Source organism: Cydia amplana, chromosome 20, assembly GCF_948474715.1.
Source record: "Cydia amplana chromosome 20, ilCydAmpl1.1, whole genome shotgun sequence".
Taxonomy (NCBI): domain Eukaryota; kingdom Metazoa; phylum Arthropoda; class Insecta; order Lepidoptera; family Tortricidae; genus Cydia; species Cydia amplana.
Genome location: NC_086088.1, coordinates 3,087,399 through 3,109,195, shown reverse-complemented (window position 1 = coordinate 3,109,195; position 21,797 = coordinate 3,087,399). Strand labels below are relative to the sequence as shown.

The 21,797-nt window shown below is 36.5% G+C and overlaps 1 protein-coding gene across 1 annotated transcript; it reads right to left on the bottom strand.

The window, feature by feature from the left end:
* Nucleotides 1-11,283: 11,283 nt before the first annotated feature.
* On the bottom strand, nt 11,284-15,618 carry LOC134657512 (uncharacterized). The gene is made up of 3 exons (XM_063513087.1): nt 15,352-15,618; nt 14,087-14,342; nt 11,284-11,902 (listed from the first exon to the last, which is right to left on the bottom strand). Exons 1-3 carry the CDS (start codon nt 15,484-15,486, stop codon nt 11,583-11,585), a joined length of 711 nt encoding a protein of 236 aa, XP_063369157.1. The 5' UTR covers nt 15,487-15,618; the 3' UTR covers nt 11,284-11,582.
* Nucleotides 15,619-21,797: the final 6,179 nt, after the last annotated feature.

The window sequence follows — 21,797 nt, the reverse complement described above, 5'->3', positions numbered from 1 at the left end:
ACGGACAGACAGACAGACATGACGAATCTATAAGGGTTCCGTTTTTTGCCATTTGGCTACGGAACCCTAAAAAGGACAGAAATATCAATTGCAAAGCCTATATTTATTACTATCTGAATATTTAACAGACTAGAGAGAGTTAAGTAAAACAGTAGGCATGTATTAATAGTTATATTTTTCGTAAAGAGATTATGGAGTACTTAATGAAGGTGAATTTGTTTGCTCAAGTGCGTGTAATGTTAAGGTACCGTTCGGATTTAGACTATACTAGTACTACTGCAGCAGTAATGCAGCGCGATATAAATGCCCATTACATTGCTGCCGCAAATGTCAATAATCCGGGCAGCAACATAAATTGCAGCCGTAATGGTGGTGTTCTCTGAATCCAAACGGTCAAAGAATTTTAATTCCCGACCCATTTCGTACCTTGTCACAGTGACAACCAATATGAAAGTCGCTAACGACCTCATACTATTGTCACTGTGACAAAGTACCTACAAAATGGGTAGGATTATTAATTCTGAATGTACCTTAATAGTTTAGCATAGTTCACTTGTTCACTATTACAAGTAATGGTAAAATGAAAATTCAAAGCCGAAAGCTAATTACTCACGACGTGTCAAAACATAGCGCCTGTCTGGTAACGACCAATCAAGTCAATTTTTATCTCCCAATATGTTTTAAAATTGCTTTTTGTAAGAGTACCGTTGGTGTCCGAGTACCGTCATGTAGGTACTTTTTTTACAAAACCGCTTTTTAAAATATGGCCGTGATGATTTTAGTTGTAACAACTTTTTTAGATGTGAATCCGATTGGAGCATTCCAAAAAAGTGTCAAATACGTTATACGTATTTATAAACAATTCTGATAAAGCTAAGAAGCCGATATTTGGTATGATACCTAACATTGTATACTTAACTAAGTTTTGAATTCAACAGTAGGTACCTATATAATACAGATTTCAGTACCTAAGTTATTAGGTTATCTGCCATACGCGTCAAATCCCAACAAAGTAGAAAAAGGTCTTTATAGAATGCCCGGAAAGTTGTGGAAGTATGATTGAGCAACCAATCAATTGAATTTGTGTATCATTTTTGTAAAAGTGGGAACCTTTTGCAAGTTTCCAGTGATAAAACTGCTGTATGTCTCATAGGAATAGGTTATTACTTATATACAGTAGGTATCACAGGAAACTTGTCCAATGAGTTAGCTCTGAGAACATAATCATAAGCTTAAAGCAGCAACGCTATCATTCGAGTTAAAAATCTTTTGGTAGGAAAATTATGGTGCTAATTATATTTAAAAACAAATGTGAATATAATAGTAGTAGTTAAATAAGAAAATAAAAATAAAAGGAAATACCTCTATATGAATCACATTCGAGCTTTGATTATTATTGTTCAAGTTCAAACAACAGACGAAGCACTAATCTTGCTCAATTCGTCACGGTACCTTCATCGTAATCTAAAGCCCGTGACCGTACCGACCATGTCAGAAGCCTTCCCAAAATCCACGCTTCATATAAAATGTTAAACCGCGTTTTCATGTGTACTTTCACTTTTAGTACAAGATTTAATGTTCTCTCTCATTATTATAATTACTCATACAACGTACTTTCTGTGTGTAATATACAATTTATTGACAATTTATGGTTGTAAACATAATTTATGTTCAAGATCGTACAGTTTTTAATGAATCACTGTTTTCTGCTTTTATAATACCTACATTTCTACATTTTACCTTAATATAAAAAAAAAACTTTTGATACGAGTCGCTGCAGTTGTTATTTAAATTGAACCTTTAAAATAATTGGAAGCATGGAATTTCCTTTTGGCAAATTTCCTACTCCATATTGTTTATTGTTTTAAAGTTACTATCTATAAATGAAAATCCGTAATTTTTGCCAACCATAACATTTATGACGTTTGTATGGAAGTTTGAGTTATCTTAATGAAACTGTTTATTTTACTTTTTTTATCTTAATTAATTTCTGGTTCCAAAATATAAATTTCAACATACTATTTTTTCCTTTTTTTTTAGGAAAACTTCTTACATTTAGAAATAATCCGCAAAAATGCTCATCTGTAATAATAAGAGTAACCAACCTCATCCTAACAAAAACTGCATTATCATTCAAAAACCGAATCCTACGCAAAAAGAAACAAAACAAGCTCCGTTGCGCCATCTAGGCCGCGACGGTCGCAATAAAACGACACCAACCTCGCGTAACTTGAATGGACGTAGTAACCTTGATAGTAAAGTATGAACAGAAAATTACCTAACTGTGAGTAAACAGTGGGGAATGTGAATCAAGGTGGCATTGATGTTTTGCTGTTTTTGTCTGTAGTTTATACATAAATATTTGGATATATTATAATATATAAACCAAGCGATTAATTAAGTACAAATATTATGTATTCCGCCCAATATCTTGATTAAATCTGTTTGAATATAAATAGGAACGCAAATTAATTTACTGTAAATCTGATTGCGTACCTAAATGTAATGTCTAAAATTTGTACTTAAACCCTATTTGGATATTTATAGTGATTTTTTCATTTCTAAATGTATCGACAACAATTTTAAATGATCGACCTACGCAAAAGGCAGAAAACAATATAAATTGAGCTACCCGAACTAGGCAGTCAACGCCGAAAAAAGAATAAATACCACAAAGTGCATTATTACAGTCGCAATTGTTTTTTTCTCGGGCATTGACCGTTTACTGCCAGACGGTAAAACGACACGCGCGGCGAAGCCTTGAACTTCTGTTCCTTTTGTAAACAAACATGGCCGTGATTGTAGTTCAGGAGTTTTCTTATAGATGGCGCTGAGATGCACTTTAATTTTTTTTAAAGAAAAATAAAAGAAAACATGCTATTTTGTATTTTTGTACTTGAAACGATTACCTTTCCTATTTATAAAAATAATTAACTTAATATTACTTTACTATTTTATAGTAAAATTACTTATTATGCCCACTATACGATGTGGGTGAATCTTCATTTAAGTGTTTAGAAAGCTTTCTTTTGTTTTAGTTCGCACGTGTAGAACAAAGATGTCGCTTTTTAAAAGTATGGTTTATTATATCATATTATCTGTAGGTTTTGCAAATTATTTCAGTTACATTTTAATAAAATAACTGACAGTTTTGTGTGTGACGATATTGCCCACGATTTACCGTTACCGTTTTCATGATAAAGATAAGCCCATTAACTCGCCACTATAAGCTGTTTATAGCTACAGCATAAATAACCTTCCCTATCTTCTGCCCAACTCCAAACTTTTAGCTGACTTAAAATAATTAGTTGAGGTTTCTAAAAACACCCCAACACACACCCAAAACACACTCGCCAAGTCCCCCGCAATCCTGACAAAGGACCAAAAATCCTGACATGTCAGGGGAAATCCTTACGTGCAACATTACCTGCGTCAGGCGTGGCTCACTCCGCGATTTCGTCGCTTTGCTACAGGTAGCTAAAAGTACATCCGTTCCACACCAATTTTGGTGGCTAGCCATAAGCCGCGCGTGGCGCTGTCGCCACCTAGCGGCAATATCTGTCCTGATCGTGACAGACGCGTTTTGTTAGAGAGTGAGTCTTCTGTACCTAGTACTATTATTTATTCTGGCCTGTGTGGATACATAAAATGGGTCAGCAACCAGCAACCCGACACGCATACCAAGACCCGCTAACCCACTATCCACGGTTGTCGAAAAGGCAATAACGTGCTCGTCGTCCTTAATGCATACAGGTACATGGTTGTATATGCAGGAATTTATAAAGGAAACTTGTTTATGGTAAGGTACACGATTCATAAGTAGGAGTTAGGTCGTAAATAATATTATAACATACTCATGTACAGTCAGCAAAACATGTATGCATGTATGTATACTTAATTGCACATAGAAATAAAAACACCAAAGACGCATAAATTAAATACAACAAAGGCGAACTTATCCTTATGTATGCAGGGGTGCTAAGTTGCTAAGATAATAGCTATGCTGATGGCAGTTGGCCAACTGAGATTATATAATATTCCTTCTGTCACTATGCTATGTACTGTAAATGTTAAATTAACTTATAAAACAGCTTTTAACCCTTAAACAGGCCTGACGAATTTTTACTTTTGATTACTGATTCGGGTAGATAATAGCGTTAAAAGAAAAGTGATTTCTTGTATTTTTTAATTACCATTAATTCAATAAAAAAAAACCCGCTGGTTTTTATATGCCCTCTGCCCGTTAAAAATGGTGCTGCGTGGCACATATATGGCCACTGCCTTGTTAGCCATACAGAGTAGTTTTAAGGGTAAGTCACATCTTCACATGTAATCGATAAAATAATAAAACCACAATCTAATTAAGAAAATAGAGTTCGCGCGGATATAGGGTTGCCAGATCGAAAGGCGCTATTATAGGGAAAAAATACAATTTTTTCGGGATTTTGGGCCTTAAGTCGGGAAAATAAAGCATTCAAATTAAATTAATTGTATTAAAAACAACGATATTATACATTATTGGCACTACGTCAGCTGCTCTGCCCAATATCGCCACGCGCGGCCCGCGTGCGCACTGACGGGATCGACGCGGGTCGCTGGTTCGCTCGACGACAGTTCAGAACTTGAAATTATTGTTTTATAACGTGATGCTGTTTTTCGGGACAATTTTCACTTTGTCGGGAATCGGGACACATGCTAAAAATCGGGAGAATCCCGCCGAATCCCGACCATCTGGCAACCCTACGCGGATATCGTGGCTCATAAGATTAATCGTTGAATAAATATTTAATTTAAAAACCAAAGGAAAATATAATATTTTTGCGATATATTTTCTTAGTTTGAATGACTTTTGTACTATGAGGGTTCATTTATAGTAATGAATCTTACCCTTAAATGTCATGTAAACTCCCTGCAGAGCAGAGGGTTCATTCATACGAACCACAAACTTTTAGATCGAATATTTTATCAGAAAACAATAACTAAGGTAAGTTATGACTTACTACACATATACGTTATCTAATAATCTACCATAAAAATACAAAACAAAATACTTACAGTACTTTTTTTCGGCGTAGCGAACTTATACAGCGAGAGAAACGTACAAAAACTGGCATTTGTTGTCGATTTGAATTTGACAACTATATTGTCAAAGAAATTTGTTTTGACACCTGTCATTTTTTACACGACTGCCCCAAAAAAAGAGTGTATTGTTTTCAGGGTTCATGTTTGTATGTGGGTATGTAAGTTTCTTTGTTACACCGTAACAGCTAAGTGCCTGAACCGATTTAGGTGTTTGAGATATCATTGGAATCCTTACGTCATCCCGAGTAACATAGGCTATGTGACGTCATCACAAAACCAATATGGCGGATTATGCACTGCAAATTGTGGAACCGAAACAAAAATAAAACTTATAAACCTATCGAGTTGGGTATTAAAATAAAGGATTTTGAAAGACGATTCTAAAACTGTACAAAAAATATGGTTTAAACTATTCATTTGGTAGGACAAGATTTTACAAAATATAAGTATAACGCAAAGATAAATGAATTGTCTAAATCTATTGAATGGGATATTAAAAGAAAGGATTTTTTAAGGCGATCATACGAATATATATAAGTTATATGTTTAATTGTATCGTTGGAGAGAAAATACGAAATGTTCTACATCGCGCTAATGACATTTCTCTTTGCAGCTATATACGACAACGTCATACGTGGCGCTTACGTTATTTTCAATTGCGAAAGTGTCAAATACGAAAGGAACGGTTTGAACGATTGACTAGGTAAGCCTTTCTCAAAATATTTGTATCCTTTTTTGTTACCAGGTTTCCTTACACATTTGGTAACAAAAAAGGAATGTTTCATACAAACTTTCTTGGACATTTTGGGAAATATGGTGGAAATTGTTCAGCTTCATGTACTTTACCAGCATACCAATTTTTATAGAAATCTAAGATGTGATCGAAATGTACAAATTATTTGAGAAATGCTCAGGTACTCTGAATAAACATATTGTGCTGTTTATTATAAGATTTAACTTGAGACTTTGAATAGAAGACATTATTATCATGACTGTAGAAGGCAGGCCTTTGATGATGATTTTAATTTTGCACGACAAATTTTGCAAATCCCGGGGCACACGTGCTACTGCTGTGAAACAATATTTTACGAGAAGCAAAGACTGGGAGCTTAAGACAGAGGGGCTCTTCCTGCAACTTCCACGAGTATTTTAATAACGAAAGCCGAAGGCCGAACTCCGCATAGGGTCAACACTCCGAAGCGTAAGTCAGGTGCGTGCTTTCTGTAAATTCCCCAAGTATCTTAATTGCGAAGGCCGAAGGCCGAGCTCCGCGTAGGGCCGAAGGCCCGAAGCCTAAGAAAGGTGCACGCTTTTTGCAGTTTCCCCAAGTTTCTTAATTGTAAATACCGAAGGCCGAGCTTCGCGTAGGGCCGAAGGCTCGGAGCGTAAGAGAGGTGCATGCTTTCTGCAGCTTCCCCAAGTATCTTAATTGCGAAGGCCGAAGGTTCGCGTAGGGCCGAAGGCCCGGAGCGTAAGAAAGGTGCACGTTTTGTGCAGCTTCCCCAAGAATCTTAATTGCGAAGGCCGAATGCCGAGCTTCGCATAGGGCCGAAGGCCCGGAGCGTAAGAAAGGTGCACGCTTTCTGCAGCTCGAAGTATCTTAATTGCGAAGGCCGAAGGCTGAGCTTCGCGTAGGGCCGAAGGCCCGGAGCGTAAGAAAGGTGCACGCTTTCTGCAGCTTTTCCAAGTTTCTTAATTGCGAAGGCCGAAGGCCGACTTTCGCGTAGGGCGGAAGGCCCAGAGCGTAAGAAAGGTGCACGCTTTCTGTAGCTTCCCCAAGAATCTTAATTGCGAAGGCCGAAGGCCGAGCTTCGCGTAGGGCCGAAGGCCCGGAGCGTAAGAAAGGTGCACGCTTTCTGCAGCTCGAAGTATCTTAATTGCGAAGGTCGAAGGCCGAGCTCCGCGTAGGGCCGAAGGCCCGGAGCGTAAGAAACGTGCACGCTTTCTGCAGCTTTTCCAAGTTTCTTAATTGCCGAAGGCCGACCTTCGCGTAGGGCAGAAGGCCCAGAGCGTAAGAAAGGTGCACGTTTTCTGTAGCTTCCTCAAGATTCTTAATTACAAAGGCCTAAGGCCGAGCTTCGCGTAGGGCCGAAGGCCCGGAACGTAAGAAAGGTGCATGCTTTCTGCAGTTTCCCTAAGTATCTTAATTGCGAAGGCCGAAAGCCAATAATTATGTAGTTGCAGAGATATTAAGCCATAGCACTTTCCAATACGTCTGGTTTTTGGGTCTGACCTATTTAGGTTTTTAAGTACGTTTTATGCTAACATATCAAAATATCAATATGATGAAAGCTCCTTGAAGCAACTTAAGTGCTTTAAATCATATAAAAAATGTGGTTGGTTTGTATGATGGTCACTAAAATGTATAAAATAAAATTAATTAATTAAAAATTAAAAAACACGACTGCAGTTTAAAAGCGAACTGAAAAGCTATAAATAATTTTTAGTTATGTTAGGTACTCAACTTAATGAATGTAAAATATAATATATAGGTAAGTGTTCTGTCAGGGTCGTAAACAGCAAACGGAAAAGTTTAGGCTCATTTAGGATCGTGACTGTACCTGTATATTTTATTTCGATGCAGTCGGGGACCTGTGAATGGGAAAAAATTCAACATATCAAGGTCCCCGACTGCAATCGTAATAAAATATACAGGTACAGTCACGATCCTAAATGAGCCTAAACTTTTCCGTTTGCTGTTTACGACCCTGACAGAACACTTACCTATATATTATATTTTACATTCATTAAGTTGAGTACCTAACATAACTAAAAATTATTTATAGCTTTTCAGTTCGCTTTTAAACTGCAGTCGTGTTTTTTAATTTTTAATTAATTAATTTTATTTTACGTTTCGATATCACCCACTTAATAGACTTTACGGCAATAACATTTTGCGGTCGTTGTATTTACTCAGCTCGTCAAAAAAAAATCATTTGCTATGTGATACTTATAGATACACAACCTGTTTAAGGGTTAAAGCATAGGCTAAGCATAAAGTTACCTTGATAGAAAAAAACGAACTAGTTTGGTTAATAAGGGCAAGGGCAAGCTTGGCTAAGTTTGCTCATTATCCACCATGCCCGCACGAGCGTTCAGTGAAAGGAAATTAACCCAACAGTACAATTGAAGTAGTAGTATCTTACACAGCCACACAACGATAGTTGTGTAAGCGAGATAGCGCTATGGACATATATAGCAATCTCGCTCACACACCGGAGCAGCGTGCGGATCTGAGGGGCTACCGTAAAAACCGAATTTCCCAAATTGCGGGCATTTTTCTCTGTCACTCTAATTACGCCTTCATTGGAGTAAAAGAGAAAGATCCCCGCAATTTGCGAAATTTGGTTTTCGCGGTAGCCCCTCTGTATCAAGTGAAGACTGCCTGAGCTAAAGCGCTTATAATAGCATCTACACGGTCGCCGGAGACTTTCTGTAAAGCCGGTCAACGGGCGCTACAAACCTACTTGTGGCTCTCCAGCACAAAAGGGTCCTTACGCTTCAAGTACAATAAGGTCTTCCTGAAATTCCAACAGAAATTCTGATAAAATCATCCTTATTGCACATGACGCATAAGGCCCCGGAGATGGAAGGCCACATTTAGCACCCTAAAGGGGCACACTGATTACCAGTTTGCCGGACGATATCATCCTGTCAATTGTTCGGAGCGGTCACCTTTTTCGTTTAACTGACAGGCTGTTATCGTCCGGCGGCGAACTGGTAATCTGTGGACCCCTTAATAGCAGTTACCAATATGTTACATACTTAAAAATAAAAATACCTCCACAATCAATAGTTGAATTTAAGTACACAAATAACATTGAATATTTTTGACATTTCGTATTTTTTACAGAGTGGCAGTCCTGCTCAAAACGAGGATTAAGCAGACCACGTCGGCGATGGCGAGACGAGTTAAGACTCCTTTTTAGGTCGATGTAATAAGTGCTCAAAATGGGGCTCAGCATCTTTGAAGAGAAATGATAATCATACGGTATGTGGTAAGGTAATTACAGACTTACGGCGTTATTCACAAACGTCTGCTAAGTTAATCAGCTGATGGTCGTCGTTTGTCCCTCTCTATGGTATAACGACAGATAGGGACAAACGACGATCATCAATTGATTACGTTAGAATCGCATGGTAATTTGCAATTTGCCATCGGCTTGATAGCTACACTTTTAAAATGATGCATTTTATTGAAGTTACAGTCAACAGCAGAAGTTGCTAAGCGGGCGAGAGGTTCCTATTATGGTTTCATCTGGACAAAAGTTTTTAAGGCGTAAATAATAAAATTACACTTTCTTGGCAAATAAAAGTATGTGAAATACTTGTTGCACGTACCACAGGGACACAAAAGAAACTTAGCCTATCTAACATAGAAACTGCATTAACAGAAAGCATAGGTACCCTACTGCGCTCGTGTTGGCAAAAGACTCGAACTTAATACACAAAGAGACTAAAGAGTCTTTAGATTATTTTAAATATTAAGTTTAAGTAGAAGCTTAAGCTATTTTTAACCTAGTTACAAACATGAGTCTTTAAAAAAATCTTGAGTTTTTACTACAGAAACCTGAAAAGTTTTAAACAATTTTCGAGAAATCGCCTCATGCACGTGATTGGGTTTCAAAACAGCGTATTACTTTTATTTTAGAATCCCTCGCTATGCTCAGGATTCAATGTACGCCCTTGCCGTAAATATGCGGCTTCTGGGGGGTCTTTTGGCTAGTGTTTATCATTTCCACAACCAAAACCTCGGATAAAAGACCCGGAAGTTTTTCCAACACAGACTTTTGAAAGACTGATTCAAATACTTAACTTTAAATTTGAAAGAATCGAGTACCTCTTCCCAGCACTAAATCTCACGTGATCTGTGGCAGAAAGTAAAGCTACAGCCACAATACCACATAAAGTGCTTTCATTTTCAGCCCGACTTGCATTTGCGGCCATATAAATGTGCCAGATAATCAAACGCATTGGTCATTTAAATATACACCCTTTTGTTTTAGACTTAAGGCGGAATTTTGAGTAAGTTCACCTATTCATTATACAGCTTTTTGTTGCGATATGCCGTTTTATATGCGTATAAGTTGGATGCAGTTTAGGTACTAATGTAGCATGCATGTTTGTTTCTTGGTATTTAGCATAGGTAGTATAGGTAGCTTTGATTTTGTTGTAGGTACATGTTTTTTTTATCGATGGTGAAAGTATATTCACTTTGTTTATTTTCCTAGGCTTTAAGATATCCTAAATGAATGTGTATTGTTCTCCTTTCTTTTGATGTAAACATTGTCATGTATAGTGGCATGAAAAAAAAGGAAACTAACCCGACAATTTGGTTTTAAATTCAACACCGCGCCGTTAATGGTAATATACTCGTAAATTATACAATTCCTAGTTACGTAATTTATCTGATGTTCATAATATATTATTATCATTATTAAGTCATGTTTCCAGTTGTAAAATGTTATAAGGAGACAGTTATTTCTATAAATCTTTTTATCATATCATTAATATTAAAAATAAAATAAAATAAAAGTTTATTTAAAAAAAACACTGTGTTGTATTACTTTCAATGTTTTATCAAATTAATAGTTAAATGCATGCCACTAACGGTTGAACTTCTTAATAAAACTGATTAACGTAAATCCGATTTAGTGACGCTAATTATTTCGGGAGTCGGGAATCATAAGATTTATGAAGATGTAATAAGATTTTCAATATATGATTTCAACAAGTTTAATAAAATGAAATGTCAGAGTAAAATATGAATGTCTGATATATTTTCATCTTTAGTTTATGCATGGCCCATTATGATATTATAATATAATATAATAATAAACGAAGAGAAGATTTTTACAGATAAAAATAATAAAGAGCAAGAAATAGAAAGATTCACATATAAAATATTAACATAATGAATACATATCATAAAATATTATACGAAAATGTAATATAGGTACATGTATACAATATAATCATATTATTTTAACCGAAGATGCATTAATAATGATTTACACATATACTTCGATATGAAACATATTTACAAAAGGTATAGGTTTGTATAAAATAAGTAGGTACATATAAAATAATATATATGGAAAAGATAAATTATAGAGATACATAATAATACGACTAGTTATGATGAACACATTAATATAAGTACTTAAATAATTAATATAATAATACGATAGTTATAATTAGTATACGTACATAATTATAAAGGTGGGGATACAATTAAAGCTATAATGATTTGTACTAAGAAACATAAACATACAATAAAAATAGCAGGTACTTTACAGTAGAAGACAACAAGATGAAAACAGACATGAATGTACAAAAAGAAGACAAGATTCACTCATTCACACAATTAAATTAACATTTGATTTCAATAAGTTAAATAAATAATGACAATAAATTAAATCTCGATCTGAGGTCCGAACTAGACTGACCAAGATAGACTAGTTGATCGATGGATCAACTTTCTTAAACTATCTTAGGTATCAGTTGGCGTAGGCGCTGTAGGCCATGTTTTGGGCGTCCGCTGACCGTCCCCAGCCTCCGTGGCCACCGCCGTGGCTGACGTGCTCCTCATGGTGAGGATGAGCAACAACCTCGTAGCTCTCATGACTCTCATGCTTAGAGAGCAGCTTCTTGAGAAGGACCAGGGCGGAGGCGAGGAGGGCGGCCTTGGCGAGCATCAGACCCTTGACGGCGGCGAAGGCGATGATGCCGAGGAACAGCGGGATGAGGGACTGGATCTTGAGCTGCAGGAGCTGGACGATGCCCATCAGCTGCTTCAGCTTCTTCTTCTTGCCACGACCTGAAAATATAAATTTGATTTAGTCTTCTACGGCGAAATTAGCAAATCGCGGGGATCTTTCTCTTTTACTCTTTAAAAGACGTAATTAGACTGACAGGGAAAAATGCCCGCAATTGACGAACTTCGATTTTCGCGGTTATAGCCTGATTTGGTTTTCTCCGGTACACAAAGATAATTCTATTTCTTAGGGAAACATTATGAAAAGGTGTACTAAGTTGCCATCTATGATCTTGAGTGTTAAATGTCATGCTCCTAAGCAGGTTCAGACAGCGCTTTGCCTACTAGACAGCATATGCTTAACTCAACAAGACATGACATCAAAAGGGTAAAATTAAACTTGTAAGTCAAAGTGCCTATAAACCTAGCGGACGGCTTAACTCGGAAGTGGAGTAAGGAGTGCCACATTCCAAAGGAAATATTTAAATTCGACTTGCTATCCGATGATTCAAAGGAAATTTGTAATTGAAACTTCTGATTGTAATTCACCGCGTGAACTTTAAACAATGTCGCTTTCATTGTAATTCATGTTATGTCCAGTTTGCATAACAGTCTCGTTCATCTAGAAAGTGCATCGGTTACCGGACCTTACGATTCGAAAGCTCGAGCCTACTTCCATATTTCATCAACGCCTGGAGCGAGACTTTTACTCGATCCTCGATCGAGATTTCGATCACGGCGCGTTAACGGATCTCTAAAACTAGTTACATGTAGTCCTACATACCTGCGGCGAGTACTATGGAAATGTGGCAAAAACTAGACTTGACCATCCGTCCGCTTTCCACCATAATCAAGCTTGTTAATAGGTTAGAGAAACTCCTGCAAGACCTGTTTGCCCATTGAGATTTCTAGCCTCCTCTCTGTACCTACGTACCCGTACGTTCTCTTGATGATCGAGATACGGATGTCCGCTCACAATTTAGGTCCGTTTACGAATTTCTCAGCTCAATTTTAATTTTATTGCACATCTATATACTAATTAATTTGTCGCTTACCGTAACTGCGAACTTTCTATTTTAATATTCTCACACACGCGCCTGTAAACTGGTTTTTCTGCAGAATTTAATTTAATTTGGCGAGAGTGCTTCGAATCGTTTCTTTCTAAAGTTTTACGTAATGTTTCCCACTTTTTTATGGAGTGGCATATCATATCATGCAAGCAGTTTGTTTCTGTTATTGCATGCTTATGATGCTTAAGATAATGAAATTTAGAAATCTTTATATGCCTTAGAAAGTCTTGCTGCTCCAATTTTTTTTTTGTCTTCTACTACATAAATTAATCAATAAAGATAGATGAATCATCGACCATAAATCTTCAACAGATTCTAATATCGTTTTTTTGTGCATATCAATGGAGCGACGTAGACACCGAAACCAGTTATCGAAAATAAATACGGCAACTCTTTTAATAGCTTGTTATCTAACTGTTTTATTTGGAGGCATAATTTTGTCTGTTAGCGACTCGATGTTTCGTAATATTGCAACAATGAAATAAGATGCCTTGGGGCGTTGTCCTATTTCTTGGCGATGATCTTCTTAAGTATCTTTATCTTGTTGACAAAGCTAAGAAATTTGGTGTAATTTTATTCAATTTGCAAACAAGATTTTTTACTTAGCATGTTCTCATTCCCATGAATTGAAAAGCACCTGAGCAGGGTGCAAAGTACTTACCAAAAAATTATTACAGTTGTATGCCGAACTTTCACTTATTTGGGTCCGGTTTTGACCACTATTATTATAATTAATGCTCCAGATACGAGTCGTAACAAGTGCTCTTGTATTGTATAACTATTAATTGCGGAGAACAAACGATTCTTGTGTTATGGTAACGGAAGTTGTTTTTTTTCACATACGTTATTATTACTAGAATAAAATTAGGAACTTGTAATATTTGCAAAACTGTATTGAAGGTAGTTTTTGTAGTGTTTTGCAAATTTAGCACCCGAACTATAAGTAATGATAATTTTTAGCTAGTACTTCCCAGATTTAAAAATAAAATACAAAAATTTCGCATCAACACGTTAAAAAGAGCTTTTAAAGCTTTGATAAATTGATACGTTTGCTGTTACAAATTACACACAGATAACTCTTTCAAAAATTTGCAACAACTCCCCAAATATCATCTCATTTACACATTATGTAAATAAAACGCACAGCATCAAAATGCGTAAACTAAACAGCACTGACCTTCCTCAAGCGACCTCTTGACATCTTCGACGGTGCTCTTAGGCATGCGTAGCTGAATCACATGGTCCTCCAAGAAGTCGGCTGTGGCGTCAAGCAGTCTGGACTCCACTTGGTTTTCGCGGGCAGCTGGGTCTTCGGGTAGGGGATCGAAGGAGCGGGCGGAGCGGGGGGAGCCAGAGCCGAGGAGGCTGATGCCATCAGCAATATTGACTTCCCGGGCGGTAGCGAGGTTTTCGACGTATTTCAAGGCGCGTTCCTGTTGGTGATATGTTTTGTTGAATATTGTGTTGGAGAAGATGTTATGTTTGACGGAATAGCATTAACTTTTCATATGTTTGTGGTGGACAAAAATCGTGAGTTCAAACCTTAGTTGTGTTGTATAGAGCAGTACCCCTAGTTTAAATTGCGTTCGATACCGTGACGTGACGACATAACGCAAACGCGAACGCTCGTCATGCTAATCGAATTAAACTTACACTAGGGGTTCTGAAGAAATCTTTCTCGAAAAAAATGCGGAAATCAAACAATTTGATGAGAATCCTTTTCATAGACAGACAATAGGTTAAGGAAACTTGATGACCAAATTTTATTATAATTATATTAAAATGGACCAATTTAAAAATACTTTAATAGAATGTAAGTAAATCATCAAGTTTTGTTTCAATTTCTTGGTTTTGACTAAATAAAACTAAAAAAGATAATACCAGAATCACGTAGTTACCCTTATTAACTCCACTCTGTAATACTATTAAGTAATCTTTTCTTTCAAAACCGTCAGAACCCATGGCAGAATTATTTGCAAGTGCAACTATAATCCGCTGAATTTATGTTTTAAATGTTTGTAAATAGCAAAACTTCAAGAGCAAAATATTACTGAATTATAAATAAAATAAAACTATTACATTAAAAATCGCAAAGGATCTCAACATTTTTATATACTTAAAAAAAAAACATGAAACTTTGTTTGGAAGGGGTTTTTAGAATAAAACTTGATTCCAAAACTTTTTACAAAGGATCTCACTGAAATTGTAACCCTTAAAATTAGGTTATTGAATTAAAAAACAAAAAACAGGAATTCGAACCTAACAATTTCTTCAAAAAGTCCAAAGATTCAAGGGTTGATTACTGATTACTTAAGCATGAGACATCACACAATTTTGAAAAAGAAAAGGCAATTGAAATGTTATCAACCAACAAATTTAGCTCAGGATCTCAAAAGGAACTCAGAAACTCAAATCCTAGAGGACACACATCACTGCACACACCTTCAGGCACAAGGAGACATCTTCCTCAGCACAGCTCCTGACGACTCCGATGACGGAGCCGATGACGTCATCCTCTCCCGTGGGCTTCGCACTCACCACCGCCACACTCACAAGAAAGAGAAGGAACGCCTTCATTTTTTTTTTTGTTTTTTTTTACCCGTCTACTTCGGTTTGTGAAATGTGGTGTCTGGAGCGAGGCATAGCGGTTTTATTCCGCGTACCCCCACTTCGTGAGTCCCGCCGAAACAAGCGAGCGACTGATACAGTACGAGAGCGCGGAAGGATTTAAGACGGCTTAGAGGCGGCGGTCGAGACTTTATGTCGGTCCTTGTAATGCAAGCTGTTATCTACTTTTAATATAGTAGCATAATATTAACTGGACTTACAAACTTAAAACCTGAACCTAATAATGAATAAAACTAATCTCCAAATGAATAAAGCAGGGTATTAAAAATAAAAATAAAACTCAAAACTAAATTGACTATAAATTACTAATGTTCGCGTCACATTATATATTTTTGTAAATATTATTAGAATTCATATGAATGAGTTTTTTTTTTGTAGTTATACAGGTAAATTTAAAACTATCATAGTCTAGCTCAGTTTAAAAAAATTCGTTACACGATATAAAATTTCCATTTTACTTCTTTGTACCTCGAGACTCAACTTTTTACTGTTTGCTGCACAGCATGATAGAAAACAATACAGAGAGTACAAAAACCTCAAAATGTTAAATTCTAGTCACTAGGTTATGTAAGGTACCTATCGTAATGAAAGAGCTTGAGTTTGATGTTCTAAAACATTTTTTTTTACATTGATCAAAATAATTCATGAAGGAAAATGTACAAAAAATATAGTTGCATGAAATGATTGAAAGTTAATAATTAACTTGCATTTGGCCGGTTTTTTTTAATTATCTGTGAGTTGTCCGTAAGTTTGCCTAACTTGAATTTTCCTCTCATCTACTAGAAGGTTAGCTAGAACAGATCTCTTTCAGGGAGAAGTTTGCTTTTGTATCTGGGGGCACGGTAGTGCCCCCGCCAAGACGAGCAAAGCGAAGCGCAAGGGCACTACCTACCTTTTCTCGAAACGCTTCGTCGTTTTTTTGAACCCTCTTAACTTGGGTTTGGATTATACCAGATAAACAAAACTCTCGGGATATGATGTCAATAGTGGACTTATTAAGCATAAAAAATTTCAATTGCATAGCTCTTATACTTTGGATTTTATTAATGTCTAAAAAACCCCGATTTCGTCACTGACTCATTCACTCACTGTTGATCATCAAAACCTCTAGGGTACTTCCTGAAGTCCTAGGAAGCTGAAATTTGGTATGTGAGATAGTATTAGTCCACAAACAACAAAAAAATTCAAAAACTTGAAATTATTAGCCCCTATGGGGGTGAAAAGGGGGGTGGAATTTTGTATGGGAAATCGATAACCGCGGAACCGATTTAGTTGAAATTTGGTATGTAGATAGTTATTGTTATGGGGAAGGATATAAAATAGTTTCAACCCCAAAATCAGCCCGTAAGGGTGAAAAGGGGTGGAAAAGGCATTAGGGGAAAAAGAGGGTTGAAGTTTGTATGGGGAATCAGTAAAAAAGCAGATTGTACGTATTTCAGGATTTTTAATAGTAAATCACCCGCAACCCTTTAAATCAGAATATTGTTAAGCCACATATTTTGACTAAGGTGTAGAGTCTGTGAAGGTAGGGCCTGTAGAGTTAGAAGCTTGGCTCTACAAGATATCTGATAACTTTTTGTCAGTGCGAGCCTTATGGTTTCGTCTTGGCAACATTTTACATGAAAATGTTTTTGGTGGGATCTCTATTTCTGTAAATTTTATGTGGACCTGTGTAGTGTACAATAAAGTGATCTACTACTACTTTGATATTCATGATCTATATGAATAGAAAATAAATAATCAAAGGTTATTATAACTTTATAAAACCAATTTCCGTAACAATGTATACCTACGGATTTCATTATCCACAGTTAAAATACAATAAGGTAAACGTAATAGTGCTCGACATGCTAATGCCCAATAGATGACACCCTGCTGTCATCTCTATTGACAATTACTTAAGTTTCAAGATGACATGTACTGGGACGTACGAAACCTTATTACTTTTTGAAGTGAAAACTTCTTTAGCGGCGCTGTGCACTTTTTGAGGTGGGGAAAAAATGTTAAACTCGAGACAGCGTAAGACGGTCACGTGACCGTAAGGTTTGGATGGCCACTCATTTAGATGGCATTTAAATCAATAAAGAAAAACTCAATGACATTACATGAAAAACTGTTACATGTAATGTCATTGAGTTTTCCTTTATTGATTAAATGCCATCTAGTGACTTTCGCTCTAACTGGTATTAATATAACTCGAGTATTAACAGTGATGTACTTAGGGGTTTCAAGTAATTAACAATAACTCAATTATACATAGTGCATTTTGCACTAGTCATTGAGTTTTCACTTCTGCCGGTACTCCCTGAGTGCAACCCGTTCTTTTTTTTTCACACTTCACATAGTTTATAATTCCACCCAAGTCAGCTCTAACCATTCCTAGCTCAAATATCGGCACAGGTTCGCAACGCGCGTAAGGAGCGCTTCATTGGTTGAAGCCTTTCAATGAAACAGTTGCCATTTTCTACGGAAATTAATATTTATGTGATGATTTCTAAAGTTACACAACACGCCGTAACGGCCAAGTTCAAAATTTGATACGTTATTGATTCATGACAGATTCACGCGTGTGAGGATTTGTTCCAGTCATCACCATCTTCCTCGCGTTATCCCGGCATTATTGCCACGGCTCGTGGCCTGGGGTCCGCTTGGCAACTAAACCCATGAATTGACGTAGGCACTAGTTTTTACGAAAGCGACTGCCATCTGACCTTCCAGCCCAGAGGGTAAACTAGACCTTATTGGGATTAGTCCGGTTTACTCACGATGTTTTCCTTTACCTAAAAGCGACTGGTAAATAACAAATGATATTTCGTATAAGTTCCGAAAAACTCACTGGTAAGTACGACCTCCGGATTGAAATTCGCACACTTTTACCGCTAGGCCACCAGCGCTTTTCGCATTTTTAGCATTTGTTCCAGTAATGGTTTGATTTCTTGTTGGAGGTTTAATTGCATGCTTAGTGGACTTAATTATTATTTATTAAAGTGCTTTTTTATACAATCTCGCGTCCAATGACAGTCCCTATAACAGTTCATTTTTATATGGAGTACCTGTCACTCACAAGTCCAATATAAAAAACTAGCTTAAATCTAAAATAGGCCCTTGAGGCATTGTACCAAGGATGCTGGCGGCATTTCCTCGCTGTATCGCAATGCTGATACGTTGTGCGAGGTAACCGCCAGCTCTTCGGTCACCAGTTACGTCAACCAGACGCTTCGCGATTTCTGCAAACAACTAGTGCGCGCTGGGACCCCATGGACCTATACGGCTACCATCAGTTTGGCACTGACATAAACGCCGTCGAGAACGTAATTTACTTTCTATACATCTCGCTCGTACTCGCATATTTGTGCAAACGAGATGTATAGGAAGTAAATTACGTTCTCGATAGCGTAAATGTCAGTTTTGACACTGTCAGTGACTCATGGTACGGGCTCTAGAATTTGTTGTTTGTTGCTTTCATGTTATTATCAAGTTGACATAAATGCTATAATTAATAAATAATAAAGCAAACATTTCATCAGCAATGATTATCTATAACTTGACAGTCCTCATTTCATTGTTCCCTTTCGATTCTCACTATTAAAACTTTTACTATCACTTCTTTAATTTTCTTTATTAGTGTTGTCTAATTTTCTAGTATAGAAAATAATTTCTATCGTCCACGAGTATGGGAAGTTCGCACATTACCCACCATTACCGCTGGAGATATATGTAATTTTATAAACAATAGAGATATAGTAATACCACGTAAACTAGGCATTAGGAACGATACAATGTGGTAAAGTTTGTTTAGCAGCTTGTAGTATATTAAAGAAACATATTAGCATTTATGTTTTAAAGGTATGTTCTCCAACAAACAAAATACATAAGTAATAATTATATCTTAAAAAAACATTTCATTGGATATGTCAAATCTAAAGAACATAAAACACCGAATTTAGTTTTGTTACCTTAGAACTTTAGAACCATTTATAATCTGTGGGTCATTTTGGTAGTATAAGAAAAGAGCGTATTTCTTAACACATATCTTAAATAGTTTTACTAATATAAATAGTTGTTAATTTTTAGGGTTCTGTACCCAAAGGGTAAAAACGGGACCCTATTACTAAGACTCCGCTGTCCGTCCGTCCGTCCGTCTGTCACCAGGCTGTATCTCACGAACCGTGATAGCTAGACAGTTGAAATTTTCACAGATGATGTATTTCTGTTGCTGCTATAACAACAAATACTAAAAACAGAATAAAACAAAGATTTAAGTGGGGCTCCCATACAACAAACGTGATTTTTGACCGAAGTTAAGCAACGTCGGGCAGGGTCAGTACTTGGATGGGTGACCGTTTTTTTTGCTTGTTTTGCTCTATTTTTTGTTGATGGTGCGGAACCCTCCGTGCGCGAGTCCGACTCGCACTTGGCCGGTTTTTATTACCCACGTCCGTATAGCACATAAAGTGTAAGTTTTGTATTTTTCCAGCTTCCGACTGCAAAGAATGCTTTGATTTCTTTTTTTTTTGTTTTTCTTTTGTTTGTATCTACAAATTACGAAAAGACAATGACTCAAGTTCGCAGTTACCATAGTTGCATCAGTTCACCACGTGCAGACTAATTTTGTTTTTATGTTACGAAATACTTTCTTTTGCAGTAAAAGTGGATATTAGGCGCAGTGAGATGAGTTTGTAAACAATATTTAAGTGTCATTACTGTGTTAACAGGCTACTTAAGCCATTCTTAAATCATAATTAATATCCATCATTATTATATTTATAGTATGTATTTTATAAATATGTGGTAGTTTATATAAATTTTATTTATTTATGTAATTTATAAGTATAGTTTGCTTTTTTTTAACTCACTCAATATATTTTCTCTCTCTGCACCAATTGAAGGTATCTCTGTTTGGCCCTATGGTTGACTGGTAGAGATTGCCATTTGGCATTAAGTCCGCCATTTGTACATTGTTGTATATATTTTGTGCAATAAAGTTTAAATAAATAAATGATTAAGTATCACGATGTCAGCATATATTTTGTAAAAAAAAACAATTTTTATGATTAGATGACTCTAATTGTATTACTACATAGTATAAAACAAAGTCGCTTCCCGCTGTCTGTCTGTCCCTAGGTATGTTTAGATCTTTAAAACTACATAACGGATTTTAATGCGGTTTTTTTTAAATAGATAGAGTGATTCAAGAGGAAGGTCTATGTATAATTTGTTAACCCATGCGAAGCTGGGGCGGGTCGCTAGTAAATTCTAATATTGTTAAATCGTAAGTTAGTGTTACTAGATTAGATATGTACCTATATTCATATTTGTTACATTTACTTTTTTGTGATATAAGTAGGTGGCGAACGAGCAGACGACTCGCCTGATGGCAAGCAATTACCTTCGCACATGGACACCTGCACCCTCTAGGATGCAAGTGCGTTGCCGGCCTAAAATATGTTAGTACGCTTATTTCTTGATATGTGAAGGTCGTAAAATACTATATTTCAGCCTATATATGTCCCACTGCTGGGCACAGGCCTCCTCTCATGCTCGAGAGGGATTGGGTTTTAATCCCCACGCTAGCCCAATGCAGGTTGGGGGCTTCACATACACCCTTGAATTTGTATGTAGGTTTCCTCACTATATTTTCCCTTACTGAGAAGCTAGTGGTGAAATAAAATGATATTGTATACATAAGTTCCGAAAAACTCATTGGTACGAGCCAGAATTTGAACCCGCGGCCTCCGGATTGAAAGTCAAACGTCAGAAACTTATTAAAAGATATTGACACAACAAGTTCATTCATTCATTCATCCAATCTACATAATCGGGTCTTATGTGTTAAATCACAGTTTGCTTAAGCGATTATCAAGTAAGGTGTAAAAAGTCACGAATCATTGAACTTTTACGTTTCATTGTAGGTAGTAATGAATGGATGTATAACTTGCGTAAACATAATGTATGTTACAAAGTTGAATTCGTTCACAAGATTCACAATAAAACTCTTATAGATAGATAGATTTATTATTATTAACATACTAGTACAAGGCTTAAATCTATACAGATCCCTCTCTTTCTATAAGAATCTCTACCTATAAGTACATAGTTTTAAGTCTCAAAATTGATATGATATTTTATTTTTCTGGATATATATGCCTCCTGCTGGATATGTCTGCATCTTTCTTCTACTATAGTTTTTGATTAAACCCTATTATGTATGTATTTATATTATACCTATCTAAACAAAAAAGTAAAACAGTTTTGGCACT